Raw genomic sequence first — 20,869 nt, forward strand, 5'->3', positions numbered from 1 at the left:
GTAATCCAGCATTGTTGATAGTGTTTAAATATTCTAATGGGAAGTTAAGTTTCTCACTTTCGTCTTCAGAATCAATACAGTCAGTACTCAGAAAGACACAGCTTTGTCCAGGAAGTAATGCAATCACTTGGTTGTTTATCATGTCAACATCAATATTTTTTGGAGATAATATAGCCCGTTTTGCTAAAAATGGCCACCCACGCAGGTACGCAACCGGTTCCCCTCCTAGAGTGACGCTAGCGCCGCCATTAGACAAACTTGCAAAGGAGTAGCAAGATGGCCGACGCTTATACAGACTTTAGTGGGCGGATGACAAACTCACAGAGGAGTAGCAAGATGGCCGACGCTTATACAGACTTTCGTGCAGGTACGCAACCGGTTCCCCTCCTAGAGTGACGCTAGCGCCGCCATTAGACAAACTTGCAAAGGAGTAGCAAGATGGCCGATGCTTATACAGACTTTAGTGGGCGGATGACAAACGCGCAGAGGAGTAGCAAGATGGCCGACGCTTATACAGACTTTAGTGGGCGGATTTGGCAGTGGGCGGATGACAAAGTCGCAGAGGAGTAGCAAGATGGCCGACGCTTATACAGACTTTCGTGCAGGTACGCAACCGGTTCCCCTAGTGTGACGGTGAGCGCATCTGCCTCCCTAGATCCTAACCTTCCAGCGGTCGCCGCCTGAGTGAGCAGGAAAGAAGAGGCGGCGGGAGGCAGAAGGAGACGGTGAGCGCATCTGCCTCCCTAGATCCTAACCTTCCAGCGCATCTGCCTCCCCGATCCTAACCTGTTCTGATCCTAACCTTCCAGCACATCTGCTAATCGAAGGCCGCATCTATGTCTTTCGGCTGAAGTTGCGCGCGCATCTCATAGATCCTAACCGAAGTTGCGTGCGCATCTGCCTCCCCTCCACTCGGGACATAGATAGGCCTTCGGTTAGTATATAGGATTAGTGATAAAAACTGCATCATTGAATGTAAATGAAAGTCAATGTTGTTTGTTATTCTGTTGTTAAAGGAAAAAAATAACCCTTCCTCATTAAGTTCTCAGTTTATCTGATGTTGGTGTCTGCTGAGTAAATGTCAGCAGCAGGAGATTCGGGGAAGGTTCCTATGGGAGAATCATTTCCACATTATTACTAAATGGAGCACGTGGTCAGACCCTTTAAGGGTTCCTCTGATCTTAATTGTTTTATTTATAAATTGTTATAAATATGTGGATTAAATTCCTTGCTTGCCGCAGGGGCACAATGCTTATTTCACAGGCAGCTGTCTTTGATTTAATTGATTTCGATCTAGTGGTTTCAGATCAGTTGAATTTAATCTGTATATGAACTGGGGTTTTATAGGGATTAGCAGCCTGCAGCCTTCCAGTTTTTGTTCAGGCATGAATCTCCGCTAGCAAGTGGGCTGCACTCAAGATTTGTGCAATGTGGGTCCTTTATCCCTAAAAGTGTGATGCATTAATTGTGTACTTATTTGCCTTGAAATCTGTTTTTGTTTGTTTGCCCTAGTCAATTTCCCAAGCCAGAGCCAGGCTAAGAGCTACTTGCCCTCAGTCCACTCGCCACTTGCTTGACTGCTGGCCACAGTAACCTCCCATTGGCCACCCACTCCCCCCTCATGCCGTGGTCCTCTCCCGCTTGCCCTTTCAGGAATTTATAATAAGTCGGACGGTCTCATGAGTGGAATGCATCATCCAGTAAATTGCATCCTCCAGTTACTCCCTTGGCCGCTACACCTTTGGCCTAGCCCTAGTTTCAGGCCTGGTACAATCATAGTCTGTTTAGCTGCCATTGAAAGTGAATAAAATATAGCTGACCGGTTGCGGGTTGCCTTGATTCTGGTGACCAACCTGTCGGATTATACAGTATTATACAGTATCTTTTTCCTGAGTTTAGATCTGGCAGAGAATAGTTTTTATCATAATTTTATTATTTCTTTGTGAAGACATTGAGCACACTTGGGAAAGAGGGACTTGGGGTGCAGCCTAAAGGCCAATTAGTGTGAGATTAAAGGGAATACTTGTTTGTTCGTCTAGGTCAGTGATCCTCGGCCAGTGACTCGTGAGTACCATGTTGCTCACCAACCCCATGATTGTTCTTCCCAGTAGCCTCAAAGGCAAGAGGCAAGTTTTGGTTGTATAAAAACTAGGTGTATTGACAAAAGAGCTTCCTATTGGCAGACAATCCACATAGGGTCTACCGAGGAGCCAATCACAGCACTTATTTTACAATACCCAGGGACATCTTTCATGCTTGCACTGCTCCCCTACTCTTTTTTTACATGTGAATGTTGCTCATGGGAAAAAAGGTAAAGGACCTCCGTTCTAGGTGATTCTTAAAGCTCATCTTGAAGGACAATTTGGCTGAGATTTTGAAACAATACTGTTTTGTGTGTTATTAGCCCCCATTAGGGGGCCCTTACCATATGTTGAACCTGTGTGCATCAGTCTGGGCACTTGCCATTTGCTAAGTGTGAGTGGTGGACTGGGCATTTGGTCCATCACAGTTTTCCACATGTGCCAATGCAACTTGGGCGGCAATTAAATCATTGTGAACTGAAACACTGCAAATAATAAAATTTTCAGTCTATTTATGGCTACAAAAAAGTTTGTTGTGAGGCTGCCATTGCGACGCAGTCCAGAAGCACTGGCTCATTCTGCAGCACATGGGGTATGTAAAATATTTGCATCTGTTTTTTTTTTTTTATTATTTTTTTTTTTTGCACATTGTAATACAGATGGTTGCTCCTTGGTGTGACTGATAAACATCTTTTCCTTTTTTTTTTCCTTGCAGTTTTTTCCTCACTAAGCCTTGGTTTATTGCCAGAGCGTTCTGCCACGCTTATGGTATACGATGACATTGTGCAGATAGTCTCAGGATTTCAAGGTTTGTGTATTTTGTCTTCTATTTACTGTTTCTTTACCAATAGTTTGTGGAATGCTATAATATACAGAAATTTTAAAACCTTATTTTTGGTATACAGACTGGTAAGTTGCAGCAGTATGCGTCAGATTTTGCCTTAAAGGAAAAGCAAAGCCTAAAAATAAATGGCTAAAAATGCCATATTTTCTATACGGCACTTGTTGCACCAGCCTAAAGTTTCAGCTACTCAATAGCAGCACTGATCCAGGACTTCAAACTTGTCACATGGGGTCACCATTTTGGTTAATGTCTGCGACACTCACAGCAGCTGTTGAGAAGCTAAGCTAAGGGGTTGTTGCAAATTATCCACCAATAAATGAGGTTAGTTTGTAATATAAACTGATGCTACAGGGCTGATTATTAAATTCTGTAATGATCTGTATTAATTACTAATTATATTGTGACATTTATATTCTATATGCACTGTATATTATGAGAGAGTTCCTAAGCTCAGTGACAGCAGCACAGAACATGTGCAGTGAATCAACAGAAAAGAAGATGGGGAGCTACTGGGGCATCTTTGGAGACACAGATCTTTACTGTTAAAGGGCTGTGGTTGCCTTGGGCTGGTACAGAAGCCCAAAACATAAGGCATGGCATAACAGATACAGCTAAGGGATGAAGATCATCAAAAATGTTCCCTTTCTTCTAATTTCTTTTATTGTGTTTTTTGTGTTTTTACCGCACTGCAATGTAAGTTTGTTCTGATCTTCCTGTGTGAAATTCTTATCCTTCTCAATCCTCAATTCTAATGGAAGCCAATGTCGATCTACAACTTCAGCAAATGGGGGTTAATTAGATGGCTGGCATGTTACTTTCATTGGCCTGTTGGACATGAAAGGATGCCCAGTGACAAACAAATAAGAGAGAATGAGGGACTTGGAAACCTATTTAAATAAATAGTATATGCAATAAAAAGGAAAGCTCTATTAATTCTTAAAGCATGGCCACAACATTGTTTCCAGTGGCACACGGGGGGAGTCTTGTCCCTTGCGGGAAATCTGCACTACCATGGGCAATGGATCACCCAAAAATGCTTTTCCATTTAATTACATTTGAATCACCATACAGTTAGGTCCATAAATACTTGAAAGAGAATAGTCGGAGCCTGTAAGATTGAATTGTAGCCTTTGGCTCGCAGGTTGGTAATGCTCTAAATGAGCCTAAACAGACCAAACAAACAGCTACACTGAATGCTGGAGAGTGACACACCCCTCCAGATTAGCTGCAGCCAGCCAACCAGTTCAAGCAAAGGTTGCTACAAAGTATTAAAACGTAACTTTTAATTTAAACCGTTTAAAAAGTATTATTAGTTTGGCCACACCAGCACACACACTCACAACGTGGAAAACTCTGATATTAAGGAGTATTTTATCAATGAATTCATTAATTGTAAGACGAAAGGGGTCATTTACGTCATGAGTTGTGAATGTGGCAAAAATTACATTGGGAAAACCAAACGTGAACTGAGAAGAAGGATCCTAGAACACGTAGGCGACGTAATACACAAAAGGAATACATCAGTCGCCAACCACATTAACGAATACCATGATGGCAACACCTCAGCCATGAAATTTATAGGTGTTGAACACATCCAATCCACCACAAGAGTGAGAGATATTAATAAAAAACTTTTACAATGCGAGGCACGCTGGAGATACTGGTGCCTAAGTAAATCACCAAAGGGCTTAAATGAGGGATTCACATTTGCACCATTTCTTTAATGCAGCTGGATCTGATCTGGGAACTATGTGGATTTAATATAATTTAACTTAATTTAATGTAAATAAATAAAAAATTATTATGCATTTCTAATTCTCTTTCCATTATATTTATAATTACACCTATACTTATAGATTTAATATACTAACACAATTTGCCTCCTTTCATGTATTGGTAATCATCTGCAGGCTAAGTCCATCAAAGTAACCACTATAGAATATGCCTTGAACCGATCCCACAACTTTAAGAGTACTAGAACCATAGTGTTTCTTGACAGGTTCCTTTGCTGGCCCCTTAGAATGAATAGACTGGCAAAGTGTATTGGTAGCTGACTCCTGTTTCACTAAGGGATGAAGCAGCAAGATGCGCACTTCCGCCAGCACACATGAATGACACGGACGTATGACCGGAAGTGACGTCACATAAGTACGCGAAACCGGAAGTGACGTCATGGACATGCGGAACGCAGTAACTTGCGCCTGTAGCCTATTTAAAGGGGAGAAAGGAGCGCGACCAGCACTTATGCCCCTGACGAAGCTGCTTGCCAGCGAAACGCGTAGGGTGGCGTAGGTGGAAGGTGGTGTGAATAGCTACCACTCTTCCCAACGTAGCTAGGTAGAACTTGGCTGGGGGAAGGGTGGGAACCAATATTACTTTCTTGGTGACATACTGATGATTGCACCCTGTAGCAGCTATTTGATAATGGGTATTTAAACCGGTGACTATATACTTTTTGTATACCCACCACTTTTCCTACCTACGTGATGAGATTTTAAATGTGTGTTTTTTAGGGACAAGGTCCCGCACGGCGTAGTATTGTTTTCCACGTTGTGAGTGTGTGTGCTGGTGTGGCCAAAACTAATAATACTTTTTAAACGGTTTAAATTAAAAGTTACGTTTTAATACTTTGTAGCAACCTTTGCTTGAACTGGTTGGCTGGCTGCAGCTGATCTGGAGGGGTGTGTCACTCTCCAGCATTCAGTGTAGCTGTTTGTTTGGTCTCCATAAATACTTGGAAAGACAATTTTTTTTTCGAATTTTGGTTCTGTACATTACAACAATGAATTTTAAATAAAACAACTTGGATGCAGTTGAACTGCAGACTTTCAGCTTTAATTCAGTAGGTTGAACAAAAAGATTGCATAAAAACGTGAGGAACTAAATCACTTAGGGTAGGGACACACTGGGCGATTTGGGGAGATTTAGTCGCCTGGCGACTAATCGCTGCGACTTTCCACGACCAATCTTCCCCGAATGCCTCCCCTCGCTCTGCGCCTGGCTAAAATGAAAAATCGCCTGCGCTAATCACACGCGGCGATTCGTTTTCCGAAGTCGCCCGAAGTTTCCTCGTGAGGCAACTTCGGGCGACTTCGGAAAACGAATCGCCGTGTGTGATTAGCGCCGGCGACTTTTCATTTTATCCAGGCGCAGAGTGAGGGGAGGCATTCCGGAAGAAAAGTCGCTGCGATTAGTCGCCAGGCGACTAAATCTTCCCAAATCGCCCAGTGTGTCCCTACCCTAAATTTCAGGGCCTCAAAAGTAATTGGACCAGGGGTTCAAAAATAATTGGACTTAAAAGCTATTTCATGGGCAGGTGTGGCAATTCCTTTGTCATTATCAATGAAGCAGATAAAAGCCCTGGAGTTGATTTAAGGGGGGGGGGGGGGCTTGTATGTGAAAGATTTTGCACAGTCTACAGTTTGGTACATCCTGAGAAAAGAAAGAAAGAACACTGGTGAACTCAGCAACGCAAAAAGACGTCCATTGAAGACAACAGTTGATCGCAGAATCATTTCCATGGTGAAGAAAAACCCCTTCAACACAATCCTGGAAAAAAGTTCTTTGGATGAATGATACCAAGATCAACCTCTACCAGAATGATGGCAAGAAAAAAGTATGGAGAAGGCGCGGAACAGCTCATGATCCAAAGCATACCACATCATCTATAAAACATGTCGGAGGCAGTGTGATGGCTTGGGCATGCATGGCTGCCAGTGGCACTGGGACAATAGTGTTTATCCATGATGTGACACAGGACAGAAGCAGCTGAATAAATTCTGAGGTGTTCAGAGACACTGTCTAAATGCAGTCAAATTGATTGGGAGGCGTTTCATAATGACCCAAAACATACAGCCAAAGCAACCCAGGAGTTTAATAAAGCAAAGAAGTGGAATATTCTTGAATGGCCAAGTCAGTCTCCTGATCTGAACCCAAACTGAAAGCCACTTCAGTAAAGGCCGGGCAGAGCATTGAAAAGGAGGAAACCCAGAATCTGGTGATGTCCATGAGTTCATGACTTCAGGCTGTCATTGTCAGCAAAGGATTTTCAACAACGTATTAGAAATTAACATTTTGTTTTCAGTTTTTTAATTTGTCCAATTACTTTTGAGCCCCTGAAATGAATAATTGTGTTAAAAAAAGGCTTTCGTTCCTCACATTTTTATGCAATCTTTTTGTTCAACCCACTGAATTAAAGCTGAAAGTTTCATTAGAATTCATTGTGATAATGTACAGAACCAAAAGTAGAAAAAAAAGTTGTCTGTCCAAATATTTATGGACCTTACTGTATGTGTAAACACTTTACATACATATATCACCATATGTGTAAACACTTTACATGCAGCAATCCAGCGTGATTTCTGCAAAAAATGGAAAGGCATTTTTTGGGTAATTTGACACAGATTTCCCACAGCAGACTATTCTTAGTCATTGTCATTGCCTTAACACAGGGATCCCCAACCTTTAGAACCCGTGAGCAACATTCAGAAGTAAAAGGAGTTGGGGAGCAACACTAGCATGAAAAATGTTCCTGGGGTGCCAAATAAGTGCTGTGATTGGCCATTTAGTAGTCCTTATGTGGCTTGTCAACCTACATTGAGACTCTGTTTGTCAGTGTACCTGTTTTTTATACAACCAAAACTTGTCTCCAAGCCTGGAATTCGAAAATAAGCTCCTGCTTTGAGGCCACTGGGTGCAACAGCCAAGGGGTTGGAGAGCAACATGTTGCTCACAAGCTACTGGTTGGGGATCACTGCCTTAACAGAATGGGATAAGATACCATGACTACAAGTGTGACTTAAAGGGCAAGTCAACTCCAAGATATAAATTTGCCTGATAAAAGAAAACATGATTCTAAGCAACATTCCAATACACAATTATTAAAATATTGAAGTTATTTATAAAAACAATTACTATTGAAAGCTGCATTTTCTTAACTCCTGATTGTTACTTTTTAAACAATGTTGCAAAAGTATTGGTCCCCTAGCAAAGACAGGTCTATTAATCAGCTGCCTTGTCTTACATTGTATCAACAGTTTGAGCCACCAGGGCAGTGAATAGAAAGGGACAGACACCCTTTCAATAGCAATACATATACAAATAACTGAAAAACCATAGAAATTTTGTAATGGATGTCTATTGCTTATAATTGTTTCCTTTTATTAGGCAAAAATAAAAAGAATTTCGGCGATTGACATTCCCTTTAAGACAGCAATATTAAAATATTGCCCATCGGTCAGTAGTTCCCTCTTCCTGTAGTCGTTTGATCATTAAGCCTGTTTGGACATATAATCTCCATGTGTTTTGTAGGTGTTAGTAGAAGGAAGTTTCAGGATGTTTCAATTTATTGTTATTATTTAGATCTTTTTGTTTGTGTCCTTAGCTGAATGAAGGGATACTAAGCCACGTGAATAGCCTTATGCTACAACATTTGACCCACAGGTTGAGCTGTTGGAAAAACCCACCTCCAGCCCTTTTGTTTGGTTCTCTTATCTTTTTCAGGATTAAATACAATTCTATTTTCTCAACACAATTTTATTAATTAATAAACCTGATGCTCCGTGTGTAAAACACGAGGCATGTGCTGAAAATCCTTTACATATAAATCTCTGCACACTAATCTGACATGCGGTCTAGGAATGTGCTCTGCAGCTTCTGAGTTTTATAGGGCTTGTGTATTTATTTATTTTAGGACTTTTACCCCTTAACGACTGTTCAGGAGACATAATAAAATTCCCACTGAGCAGCATGACCATTCTCACTAATTCGTTTAGTAATGGTTAATAATTAATTCATTTATAGCTTTTGTATTTAAATTACAAGTCTGATGGTTTTTAAGGACCTCTTTCACGCATGTATGTTCACTGGAATAGGCATACCACTTATTTCTCCTTGTTGCATGTGAAAATTATTTTTTTAAAGGGTAGCCCTCTTTTTATTTGTAGTACATTTGCTTGTATTTGGTTAATATTTGAGGATATTTATTTATAAAACAGTACCTTGTACATAATTCAAACCAATATATAATTAATCCTTATTGGAAGCAAAACCAGCCTATTGGATTTATTTAATGTTTATATGATTTTCTACTAGCCTTAAATTATGAAGTTCCAAAGTACAGAAAAATCAGTTATCCGGAAAGCCCCAGGTCCCGAGCATTCTGGATAACAGGTCCCATACCTGTATATAGAAAAGTCCTTGGTTTTCCGAACTCCACTGTATTCAGCAAGCTACCCAGGTGCTACTCAAAAAGAACATAATCAATATAAGTCCAAGGTAAATGAGTGCACACTGGGAATAAAATTATGATTTTAAAGTAAACCTGTGGAAAGGTTCCCAGTGTGCACTCATTTACATTGGACTTATATAAAACATATAGTTATAGTTTATACAGGAGCAGTGGCCAGCTCCATGTTGTAGCTCCCACCCAACCCAGCTAGATTCAGGTGCTCCCACTGGTGGCTAATGAAAGGGCAGCCAAGTATGGAGGTTTACTTTGAAAGCAGAAAGTAAGTTGCAGGTAAAACTTAAGGGTCCGTTTACTAAAGCGTGTTAAAAATATGTGCACAAATATAGACAAATTTGTCGCCAAATATGTTTTCGACAGTTTAATAACCTCCGGTAAATATAAATCTGTGAATTTTCTTGCGCAAGAATATGTTTTCGCCAGTTATCGCATGCAATGCCTGGTTTACTAAACAGCAAAATGTACGAAAAACAAAATTAACGCCAGAATATTCGCATCTATGTAGTGGCAGTAATTAATTTTTTTGCCAGAAAATTCGCAAGGGGACAGGAAATATCCCATAACACTTAGGGGCTGATTCACTAAGGGTCGAATATCGAGGGTTAATTAACCCTCGATATTCGACTAGGAATTGAAATCCTTCGACTTCGAATATCGAAGTCGAAGGATTTAGCGCAAATACTGCGATCGTAACGATTAAATCCTTCGAATCTAACGTTTCGAATGATTTTAATCCAACGATCGAAGGAATATCCTTCGATCAAAAAAACTTAGGAAAGCCTATGGGGACCTTCCCCATAGGCTAACATTGACTTCGGTAGCTTTTAGCTGCCGAACTAGGGGGTCGTAGTTTTTTTTAAAGAGACAGTACTTCGATTATCGAATGGTTGAATAGTCGAACGATTTTTAGTTCGAATCCTTCGATTCGTAGTCGTAGGTCGAAGTAGCCCATTCGATGGTCAAAGTAGCCCAAAAAATACTTCGAAATTCGAAGTTTTTTTACTTTGAATCCTTCACTCGAATTTAGTGAATCGGCCCCATAGTTTTACCCATAATTCTGTTCCTATTGCCATTCCTGACAGGAGAAGAGAGAAGTGACAGGATAATCAAAGATGTTTTGGATTATTTGTTTTGTCTGCTGGCTGCTGCTATAGCAGCTTTTTCAGCTGAAAGACAATTCATAATGGCTAGGATGGACCAAAGGCTTTGTCAGCCTAGATTAAACTATATTTATATGATGCACACAGATTTATTGGTAAAACTAGTTTATGAATTTTATTTATATGATTCTATTGGCAGGGGGTAAGTCTTGTGACTGGATGTATTGAAATGTGGATTTATATGATGCATACATGTTTGATTGGGTGAAATCTGTTTACTGTGTTGTTGATAACAGTGTTGGACTGGCCCACCGGGATACCAGGAAAACTTCTGGTGGGCCCAGGTGTCAGTGGGCCCTTCTACTCACCCAACTATTTGCCTATTATATATATTGTATGCCTATAAAACGGCAGTTGCCCCATTTCTATATAAGAATAAAGAGAAGAAATGGAGGTAGAGACTGATGATAATATTTGAGGAAAAATGATTAAAAGAATAAATAAAGTGAATGACAAAAAAATATTTTGGAGAGTGGGCCTGTGGCCAAAGGTTTTCTGGTGGGCCCCAGGCATCCCAGTCCGACACTGGTTAATAATATCTAAAAAGTTTAGCAGTTCTGAAAATACGTATCTGGCCATGATCGTGCCATAATAAACACCATAAAACAAGACTATTTTATAGCATAAATATTCGCAAACTTAATGTGTCGCCAGAAAATTCGCAACTCGCTAAAATTACCGCTAACTGGTTCATCAACGTAGTTACCACAAGTGATCGCAATGACTTCTGAGCTCATCGCTGTTTAGTAAAAATATTTGCAGCCGAAACATATAGCCAAATTTATAGCGTTTTAGTAAAAGGACCCCTTAGTCCCTTTGTAAAATGTATAATGAAGCAATAGAATTCTTAATGAATCAGATGAAAATTGAGTGTAGGACTGGCCAGATATGGGATGACTTTGACGTAGTTGGCCAGCTTAAATATATTGCAATATATGGACAAACAATCCCTGTTTTGTTTAAAGGGTAAGGCAATTTTTTGTAGCTGTATGCACAAAATGTCTCAATGTCTTATATTGATAATGGGTTGAGTGCAGAGGACCTTTAGTATTTGTGTGTGTGTGTGTGTGTGTATATGTGTATATATATATATGTGTGTGTGTATATATTTATATATATATGTATATATATGTATATATATATATATATATATATATTAGATACCCACTCAAATCCCCTAGAATAATAACACACATGGTACTTCCTAGCATTTTGCTGCATTTTATGATAAAATGTTCATAAAACAGAATGTGCAGATATGTGACAGTATTGTCCCTGTTGAACAGTATTCATTTGCTCCGTCAGTGTTAGACTGGCCCTCCTGTGAATTAGTAAGCCATAAATCATGGGTTAGCAGTCTCGCTTCCCTTGCAAGGGGTGACAGCAGGTTATAGAGCTCTAACAATGGTGAGCAAATACTAGAATATAGGCAGTCACAAATCAGGCCCTTTATAATTAATGAAAACATTGTGTTCTTTCTTCCCTACCCCCTCGTGTGATGGCTTTTGCATCTGCCCTTTGAGGCCCTGAATTATTGATCGTGCCATTTCGTGCACAGGGAGGGGCTGCTTCTAGTTATTATTATTATTATATATCTTTATGTAGAGGATCTGTTTGGAACCTGACTGCAGAAGTGTGCCCCTTTGTTTTCAGGGACCCTCTAATGCACTCTCACACTAGCTAGGGACAAATACTTAGTGTAAGATGTCAAACTTTGCTTCTTTGCTCTAACAGCCTTCTGCTTAGATTTTACCATTGTCCTTATGTAATCAAGAATATTAATTATTGAAAGGGTCAGTATAGGATTTATAGTATTTTGTAGTAGTTGGTCAAGTAGGGACCTTGAGGGCAGAGACACACGTGGAGATTCGGGGAGATTCAGTTGCCTGGCGACAAATCGCCTCTTCTTTGGGTGACTAATCTCCCCGAACTGCCTTCCCGCGACGGGATGACACTCGGATTGCTTTGTTTTCTGAAGTTGCCATGAGGTTGGCTCATGAAGTGCCATCCCGCCGGGGATTTTGATTCTAGCCGGCGGGAAGGCAGTTCAGGGAGATTAGTCGCCTGAAGAAGAGTCGATTTGTTGCCTGGCGACTAATATCCCTGAATCTCCACGTGTGTCTCTGCCCTAAGGGATGACTTTATACATTATAATGACTTCAGAACTAGACTAGGCTTTTTATGGTGCCACTGCCTCTTTACCTTCTGTATTGGTCAGTATTTGTATGTTATTATGTTTGACAAATGCACACACCCTTCTATTGTACCAAGCTGTGGACTATGGTGGTGCTTTGTGTTAGTGCAGTTGGTGTTTAGCTAGTGGGCACTGTAATGTCTTATTAAATACTGAAAGATCCCCTGTAACATCTGTAACATTAGGTATGCCACCAATATGGTTAATAAACTAAACAAATAGTTATTAAACAGTGGGCTCCTAATTACGGGAAGGCCATCTCCCTTGAACTCCATTATAATCAATTAAAATTTGTCTCTGTAATAATAAAATGGTACCGTTTACTTGATCCCAATTAAGATATAATAAATCCTTATTGTAGGCAGAACAATCCTTTTGAGTTTAATTGATGTTTAAATTATTTTTTTAGTAAACGGAAGGTATGGAGACCCAAATTACAGAACGGCAATTTATCCAGAAACCCTCAGGTCCTGAGTATTCTGCATAATAGTTTCCATACCTGTGCCGTGTACAATAAAGAAAATTAACTAAAAGACTTGATACTGTATCTGTGTTACTGAAAGATGGACATTATTCAGGTGTGTTACTGAAAGATGGACATTATTCAGGTAGCAGTATATTCTTTATCTGTCTGCAATGAAAGCAACGAGTACAAATTTATAGGGAAAGAACCTGTATAATCTGAGAAGTTTTTGAGAAGTCCGGTTCATAAGCAGTGTGCCTTGCAGTTTGTACGGTGAGCCTAATTACAAGTAACTGCCAAAATAAATGTGTACTGTAACACAGCTGGACTGAAGCGACTTGGAATTTGCATAAAAAAATGTGTGTATATATTTGTGTGTGTGATTTTAAATTTGATTTGTTCATGTGTAGTGCATGCTGATCTTTCTGTGTATTTATACATATACACACTGGTGGCTATAAGGGTGCATTGCAGGCTGCACAAGGGTGGGTTTAATGCCTTGGTGCACTCTGAATGTTTTATTCTGATGCATATATATACATATTAATTTTACACCCCCTGATTTCAAGTTTTTCCTCATTTTATGTTTTTTTCTGTAGTCTAAACTTTATATTTTGCATTTAACATTTTCCCTAAATTTAGTTGAGTTCTACTGTAAAATTATACTAATTTATATTTTGTATCAATTATTGGTTGGCTTTTTGCAGGATCAAGGTTACAGCCTCGAGTTCACTTTCAGAGAAGGGCATTGAACCTGCCAGGAAACGCCACTTATAAGGACCTTGCTGCTTTCCTTACAGCTGCTAGCACACCCTGGGAAATTGACAGTTTTCCGTATCTGCAAGGATCAGATGGCAACTCTACAGGTACTTCCTTTAAACACGATCTCTAGCCATGCTTGCAGGATTAATTTATTTTGGGTGTGAACTTTTGGATAGGGATGCACTGAATACACTATTTTGGATTCTGCCGAACCCCTGAATCCTTTACGAAAGATTCGGCCGAATACCAAACTGAATCCTAATTAGGGATGGGAAGGGAAAATAATTTTTACTTGTTTTGTGACAAAAAGTCACACGATTTCCCCTTCCCGTCCCTAATTTGCATATGCAAATTAGGATTCATGTTTGGCCGAGCAAAAGGATTCGGCCCGAATCTGAATCCTGCTAAAAAAGGCCAAATCCTGGATTCAGTGCATCCCCTACTTTTGGAAGAGGGTGATTAGCTTTCTCTTGGGCCCTGCTGGTCTCATCTTTTAAGGTACGGTAATTCTTTACAGGAAATTGTGAGATGCATCAGGTGAAAGAGTGCTATGGCATGAACTAGATTATGTTACTTGGCACCCATTGTGTGTGTTTGATGTATTGGGCTGCATCTTCAGATGTGAACAAATAAAATGATTTCTTAGATGGGGCATGTCTGTATCTGAGAATAATGAGAAGCAAACTGGTTTAATGTTTTAATATTGAATAATCATTCAAAACATTCAGGAGATCGAACGTAAACCAGGAACAGAAAGAGCAAAGTTTTGAGATTATTAGTTAAAAGATAGGGAGTCTGGTGGTCGGTGGATGCCAAGATATCAATTAACAAAAAGTCTTCACCATGTGCAGTTGAACTATTGTTATTACAGGTATGGGACCTGTTATCCAGAATGCTCGTAACCTGGGGTTTTCCTGGATTATGGATCTTTCTGTAATTTGGTTCTTCATAATTTACATCTACTAGAAAATCATGTAAACATTAAATAAACCCAATAGGCTGGTTTTGCTTCCAATAAGGATTAATCATATCTTAGTTGGGATCAAGTACAAGCTACTGTTTTATTATTGCAGAGAAAAAGGAAATTCTTTTTTAAAATTTGGATCATTAGAATAAAATGGAGTCTGTGGGAGACGGCCTTTCTCTAATTCGGAGCTTTCTGGATAACCGGTTTCCAGATAACGGACCCCATACTTGTATTTCAAAAATACAAGGCTCAATTACAATGTACAGTTTTATTATTAGAGAGAATTTTTTAAAATTTGGATAAAATGGATAACGGGTTTCCGGATAATGGATTCCATACCTTTACTATATTACCATAAGTCAACAAATGTTATTGTTTGAGAAGACTCATGTCCCAATAATAATTATGAAATCTTGTACTTAAACAACCATTATAGCTATAAAATGCACAAAAAAAAAAAAAATTGTGCTAGAAAGAAGGTGACGCATAATTACTAAAACAGATAGGTATTTCATAAATTGATTTCAGTTTTGGAAAAATGTTTACAATTTTTGGTATTCGTATGATTGTGATTTCTGGTATTCTTCTCCCTCAACTATTTGACAAGATTGAGCTCCTCCATATACTTGTGTTTGTTTTACATGTAAGCTATTGTCCCACATCCTACCTTCCTTTATTCAGTTCTTAATGTTTAACTGATTTCTTTTTTCTCTGTTATAATAAGACCGTACCATTTACTTGATAGTAACTAAGCTAGTATAAATCCATATTAACTGCAGAACAATCCTATTGTTTAATATTTTGTTAATGATTTTAGTATCCTTAATAAATGGTTTCGCTTGCAAAGACTTGTTATCCAAAAAAAAACAGCAGATCCGAAGTATTTTGTATCTTTATACTGTACATGCAATATAAATTCATAAATGTTTTAGGCTTCAGAGAACCGCAAATGTCTGTAACAAGGCTGTATAAATTAAAGTGATTTTTTTAGTAAAAGAAAACATTAGCCAGAGAATAAATATTTATTTGCTGCTTCAAAAAGAACAAGGGTGTGCCCATGGACTTGTTTTCCTTTTATAAGTTCACTGGATGTTATTCACATACTTTATTTATAATATTCAAATTCTCATTCCCTCTCATCCAAGTCTCTGCCAAAACATATTTTTAGTTTCAAATACAGGCATTTAAACAGAACAGGGTGCTGAGATCTGCAATAGCCGAAATGCTATTAGGGTCTGGCCACACAAAGTAAACGTTTCACGAGGAAACTTCGGGCGACTTCGGAAAACAGAGCTGCGTGTGTATTGCGCAGGCGATTTTCATTTTAGCCGGCGGAGGGCAGGGGGAAGGCAGTTTGGGTAGATTGTTGCCCCGAAGAAAAGGAGATTTGTCGCTGGGACGAGTAATCTCCCTGAATCTGCTTGTGTGGCCAGACCCGTAATTGTATATAAAGAAGGCTATAAAAGGCTTCTAAAAGAAACTGAAACATAGTATGGGATCCGTTATTTGGAAACCAGTTTCCAGAAAGCTCTGAATTATGGAAAGGCCGTCTCTCATAGACTCCAGTATAATCAAATAATCCAAATCTTTCAAAATTATTTCCGTTTTCTCTCTAATAATAAAACAGTACCTTGTACTTGATCCAAACTAAGATATAATTAATCCTTATTGGAAGCAAAACCAGCCTCTTTGGTTTATTTAATGTTTACATGATTTTCTAGTCGAATGAAGATCTAAATTATGGAAAGATCCATTATCCGTAACATCCCAGGTTCCGAACATTCTGGAGAACAGGTCTCTTAGCTTTACAATATTTTTCTCTTTGCCGATTCTATACTTCGGCACTGACACTTTTCTTGGCAAAGTCATTGATTGTGATATCCAATGTGGAATTGACCATATAGGTTTCAATAAGAATTTCTGTTCAGGCAGATATTCATGACTGATATCTTTGTACCACAGTCTTCCGACTGTACGGGTTTTAATATTTTGTATTCAGGATTGTTTAAAGGAAAGATAATATGCATGTTTTGAATCTGACTATAAAAATAGAATCATCATTTTGTTTCTTCTTCTTCATTGTGTTTCTTCTATTTTCCTGCCTGTCCACTAAAGGATTTTTTCCACTACTGTTGGGTGATGGGAAGTTTAACATTTTTACATGTACGGCAGGTTGTGGTATAATTGTTAGGTTTAACCCCCCCAATACCAGAGTACAGTGTTATGGGTTTAGATGAGTTGTCCTGTGATTCAACAGGGCCAAGGGGTAAGGTATAGGTTTGAACTTGGTGAAAAATCTTTTTAGCAAAGATACGTTTTTGTGATCTGCTGTTCTTGGATAATAATGATCCTGTTCGGCACTATGGGCAAGTTGAACTGGTTTCCTCAAGAATTACAGGCAACTGCAGAATTTAAAGAGCAGGAATTGGAATTTGTTAACTTGGATAGCTTGCAAGAGGAACTGAGGCTAGCCAATAAGAGTAAGCCAGGATATCTGGAACATAGGTGCTTTTGGCAATTTCAGCTATTAAATGAACAAGGAAATGGAGGTAGATATATATTACTGCTGTGCAGGGTTTGGCAAATATAGCAGGAGCAAAAATGCATTTGTTTGTTCTGAAACACACCCATTCTATTAACCCTCAAACCCTCAAACTGGGTTTATTATGCTGCATTCTTACTTAAAAAAAGGTAGCATGCCTCCTAACATCTTTCACTGTATAACAGGGCTGTCCATCTGAAAACCTGTGGGCCAGATCAGGCCCTTCAAATGATTTTTATGGCCCTCAGTCTATACAACAGCTTTATAGACTTCACTATTAGATACCATGATTTTAATTAAATATGGCCCTCAAACATGCTGTATAAGAAATAATCATCCCACTGCAAGTTAGGAGTTGGACAGCAGTGCTCTATAGTTTTTTACTGTAAGACGGGCAAAGGGACCTGTGCTGGTGTAAGTCTGCAGGCTGCACAATGGTTTGTAATAAGTGATTTTTTGTGTTTATACTGCAAGTAAAATAAAATACATGTATGGGACCTGATTGCCAGAATGCTCGGGGCCTGGGGTTTTCCAGATAATGGATCATTCCGTAATTTTGATCTTCGTATATTAATTCTACAAAAAATAAGGTAAACATTAAATAAACCAGATAGGCTGGTTTTGCCTCCAATAAGGATTAATTGTATATTAGTTTGGACGAAGTACTCTTTTTTTTATTATTACAGAGAAAAAAAGAAATAATTTTTATAAACTAGAATTATTTGCTTATATTGGAGTCTATGGGATATGGCCTGCCTGTAATTCTGTGCTTTCTGGATATTGGGTTTCCCGATAACAAATCCCATACTTGTACTACATAGCAGAGATGCTGTTGTTTGCCATTCAGAACCAACAATCTAATGTGTGCATTTTTTTATTTTTTTCAATTATCCATTACTATAATATACGCTAAATTTATGAGTGGTACAAATGGTGTAAACTGTGGATCAAAAAAACTCATAAAAGAACTGCGTAGAGCACAGATCTGAGCATAATATAAATATCTCATATATAAAAATAAAGTAGGGACATTAAACCTGTGGTTGAGTTATTGATCTGTTATGTAAGCAGCCATGTAAGACTGCCAGATAGCTAATGTAAAATCAATATTTTTAGTGAATTAAAATAGGAAGCGTACACTGTAGGGATGCTGCTTTTAGAATAATAGGAAAATAAATGCAGCCAACGTGGCTGCTTGAGCTGGTTTTGGTGCTGTACGAAACTTGAGGATGGAGCCAGTTCAGTGAGCACATTAGGTCATTAATCCTTAAGGATAGAGCCCTACAGCGGGTCGAGTACCCGGGGGTTACCTGCAAAAAAAGTGGGCACCCTGCAGAATGAGGGTTGGACTTTCAGGTGCAGGTATACCCGTGGTTTTGCAGGGGTCTGCAGAGTTGCGGGTCTCGTCTAAATTATTTTATGTAATACTGTCTCTATTTTACTCCTTTAAAAGTTTTACAAAATCTGCCCTGCCCATTTTTGAAGAAGTCACTTCCGGTTTGCAGCACCATCTCTTCCTGTTTGATGGTGGTCGGCGGGTTGCGGATAAGGCAGTTGTGGGTCCGGGTAAACTGTGGGTAAATATGCGGGTTGCGGTGCGGGTTTGAGTTGAGTCTGGGTCTTAGAAATTGGTTCCGCGCAGGACTCTACCGTAAGGTCTAACAGGTATATTACAAATTAAAGTTTTCAGGGCACTTCGTTGTATAATTTAAAAACTGAAAAATCCCAATTGGTACGCGGCAAGGCCCGATTTGTCTACGTATGTTGTAGGCCATTGGTCAGATCATACAGTAGGCCACCGCATCACAACCTTCATCCAAATGGATTTCTTTAACCTGCTTCATATCTTGCCATCTTAAGCCATGTATGGTATAATAATCAATAGAACAACCGTGTGGCATATCCAGAACCAGAGCAAAAGCATAGGAAGATTCACTCACTGCCAGATGAGGCAAGTTATACAGGCAATTCTGTTTTAGGGGCAGAGGCTGAAGTACTGGAAATCTCTGGTTTTCTCCAAGCAGAGTACAGCCACAGGTTGATTATGTATCTATGAAGTCTTGGCAGCTGCTCATGTATATGTATGTATATGTATAGGTATGGGATCCATGATCCACAAACCCGTTTTCCAAAAATCTCCGATTACTATTTAAATAAAATAGTAATTTTTTTTTTAAAAAAAAATTTCTTTTTCTCTGTAACAAAAAATAGTGCCTTGTACAGATATGGGACCTTTTAAGGATTAATTATATCTTCGTTGGCATCAAGTACAGGCATGGGATCCGTTATCCAGAAACCCATTATCCAGAAAGCTCTAAATTATCCAAATGCCATCTCCAATAAGCCCATTTTATCCAAATCATTAAAAATTTTAAAAATGATTTTCCTTACCCTACATAGTCCCCCCCCCTCCCTGCTCCTGCCCACACAGGTGATAACTCCAGTAATTGCCCCATATCCTGTAATTATCCCTCATAGCAGAGTAAGCGCAGTGGAGCTCACAGGCTCTATCTTCTTCTCTTGGGTAATCTTTGGGTCTTTTTCATTCCGTTGGCTATTTCTGTCACTTTCAGCACATGCGTATTTGTCCAGAACTGGAAGATTGCTTCAACTGCACATGCGGCGAACATTGCTTACTTTCCAAAAATTACCGAAGAGAATAAAATGGCACCCGTGAGCTCCTTTAAGGCTAGGGCCACACGGGGGCCAAAATCAGCTATCTGAATTCTGCTGGCTGATTTCAGCCTTACCGCGGACAGTAGCCTCCTCTCTTTTCCGCATTGAATTGGCTTTTTGCGAACAGACTCGTGAAGAACAGCGAGTATTTGTGTTTTGAGCCGAACTCCGCCGGAGTCTTTTTGCGACGAGTCAATTCAATGAGAAAACGAGAGGAGGCTACAGCCTTCTGATTTTGGATAGCTGATGTTGGCTTCCGTGCCTTAAGGCTACACAGAAGTTAACAATTCTCTCAGATATCTAGCTGCTAACATCTGACTATTTTCTTAAAGTTTGAATTTCACTTTGATTAGGTTACTCTTTTAAATACTTTGTACGAATCCGTGTTCTCCCATATCCATTTGTTTTTATTAGTCACAAGGTGTTTGTTCCCTGCTGAATGCTTTTGCCCCATGTATTTATCATTCTTTCCATGTTCTAGGAAATAACAGCAGGTTTGACCTCACCCCAGTTACTGCTGTCAGCTTCCATTTGCTCAACAGTGATGGGACGGACATCCCTGTGAATGGTCCTATTTATGTGACTGTCCCTCTGCCTACGCACAGCAGTTTGAAACACAATGCACACGTCCCTGCGTGGAGGTTTGATCAAAAGCATGGTAAGCAACCTACAGTCCCAACACTCTCTGACTTTCTTTTAAAGGACCACTATTCTGTAATATTTCTGTTTTTCTCTTTCCTTTTTTTTTTTTTTTTTACAGCCTTCCAAGCAGCTTACATTTTCAGGCTTGCATTAGACTTCATTATTCTTTTCTCTCTGTTCCTTGTTTCTTCCTCTAGCTGTCTTGCAGTGTTCTAATTCACTTACTGGAATCCAGCAAGAAATATAGTCTGATGTCAGTGAGTGTAGTCAGTCAAAAATGACACATAATGG

General features: G+C 39.3%; 1 protein-coding gene across 2 annotated transcripts in view; it reads left to right on the forward strand.

The window, feature by feature from the left end:
• fam171a1.L (family with sequence similarity 171 member A1 L homeolog) overlaps positions 1-20,869 on the forward strand; it is an 84,117-nt gene that overhangs the window by 40,205 nt on the left and 23,043 nt on the right. For both annotated transcript variants that reach the window (XM_018266644.2, NM_001095187.1), the window contains 3 exons: positions 2,797-2,889; positions 13,697-13,855; positions 20,418-20,594. In XM_018266644.2, coding sequence (XP_018122133.1) covers positions 2,797-2,889; positions 13,697-13,855; positions 20,418-20,594 — 429 coding nt within the window. The remainder of the gene's footprint in view (positions 1-2,796; positions 2,890-13,696; positions 13,856-20,417; positions 20,595-20,869) is intronic.

Source organism: Xenopus laevis, chromosome 6L, assembly GCF_017654675.1.
Source record: "Xenopus laevis strain J_2021 chromosome 6L, Xenopus_laevis_v10.1, whole genome shotgun sequence".
Classification (NCBI taxonomy): Eukaryota; Metazoa; Chordata; class Amphibia; order Anura; family Pipidae; genus Xenopus; species Xenopus laevis.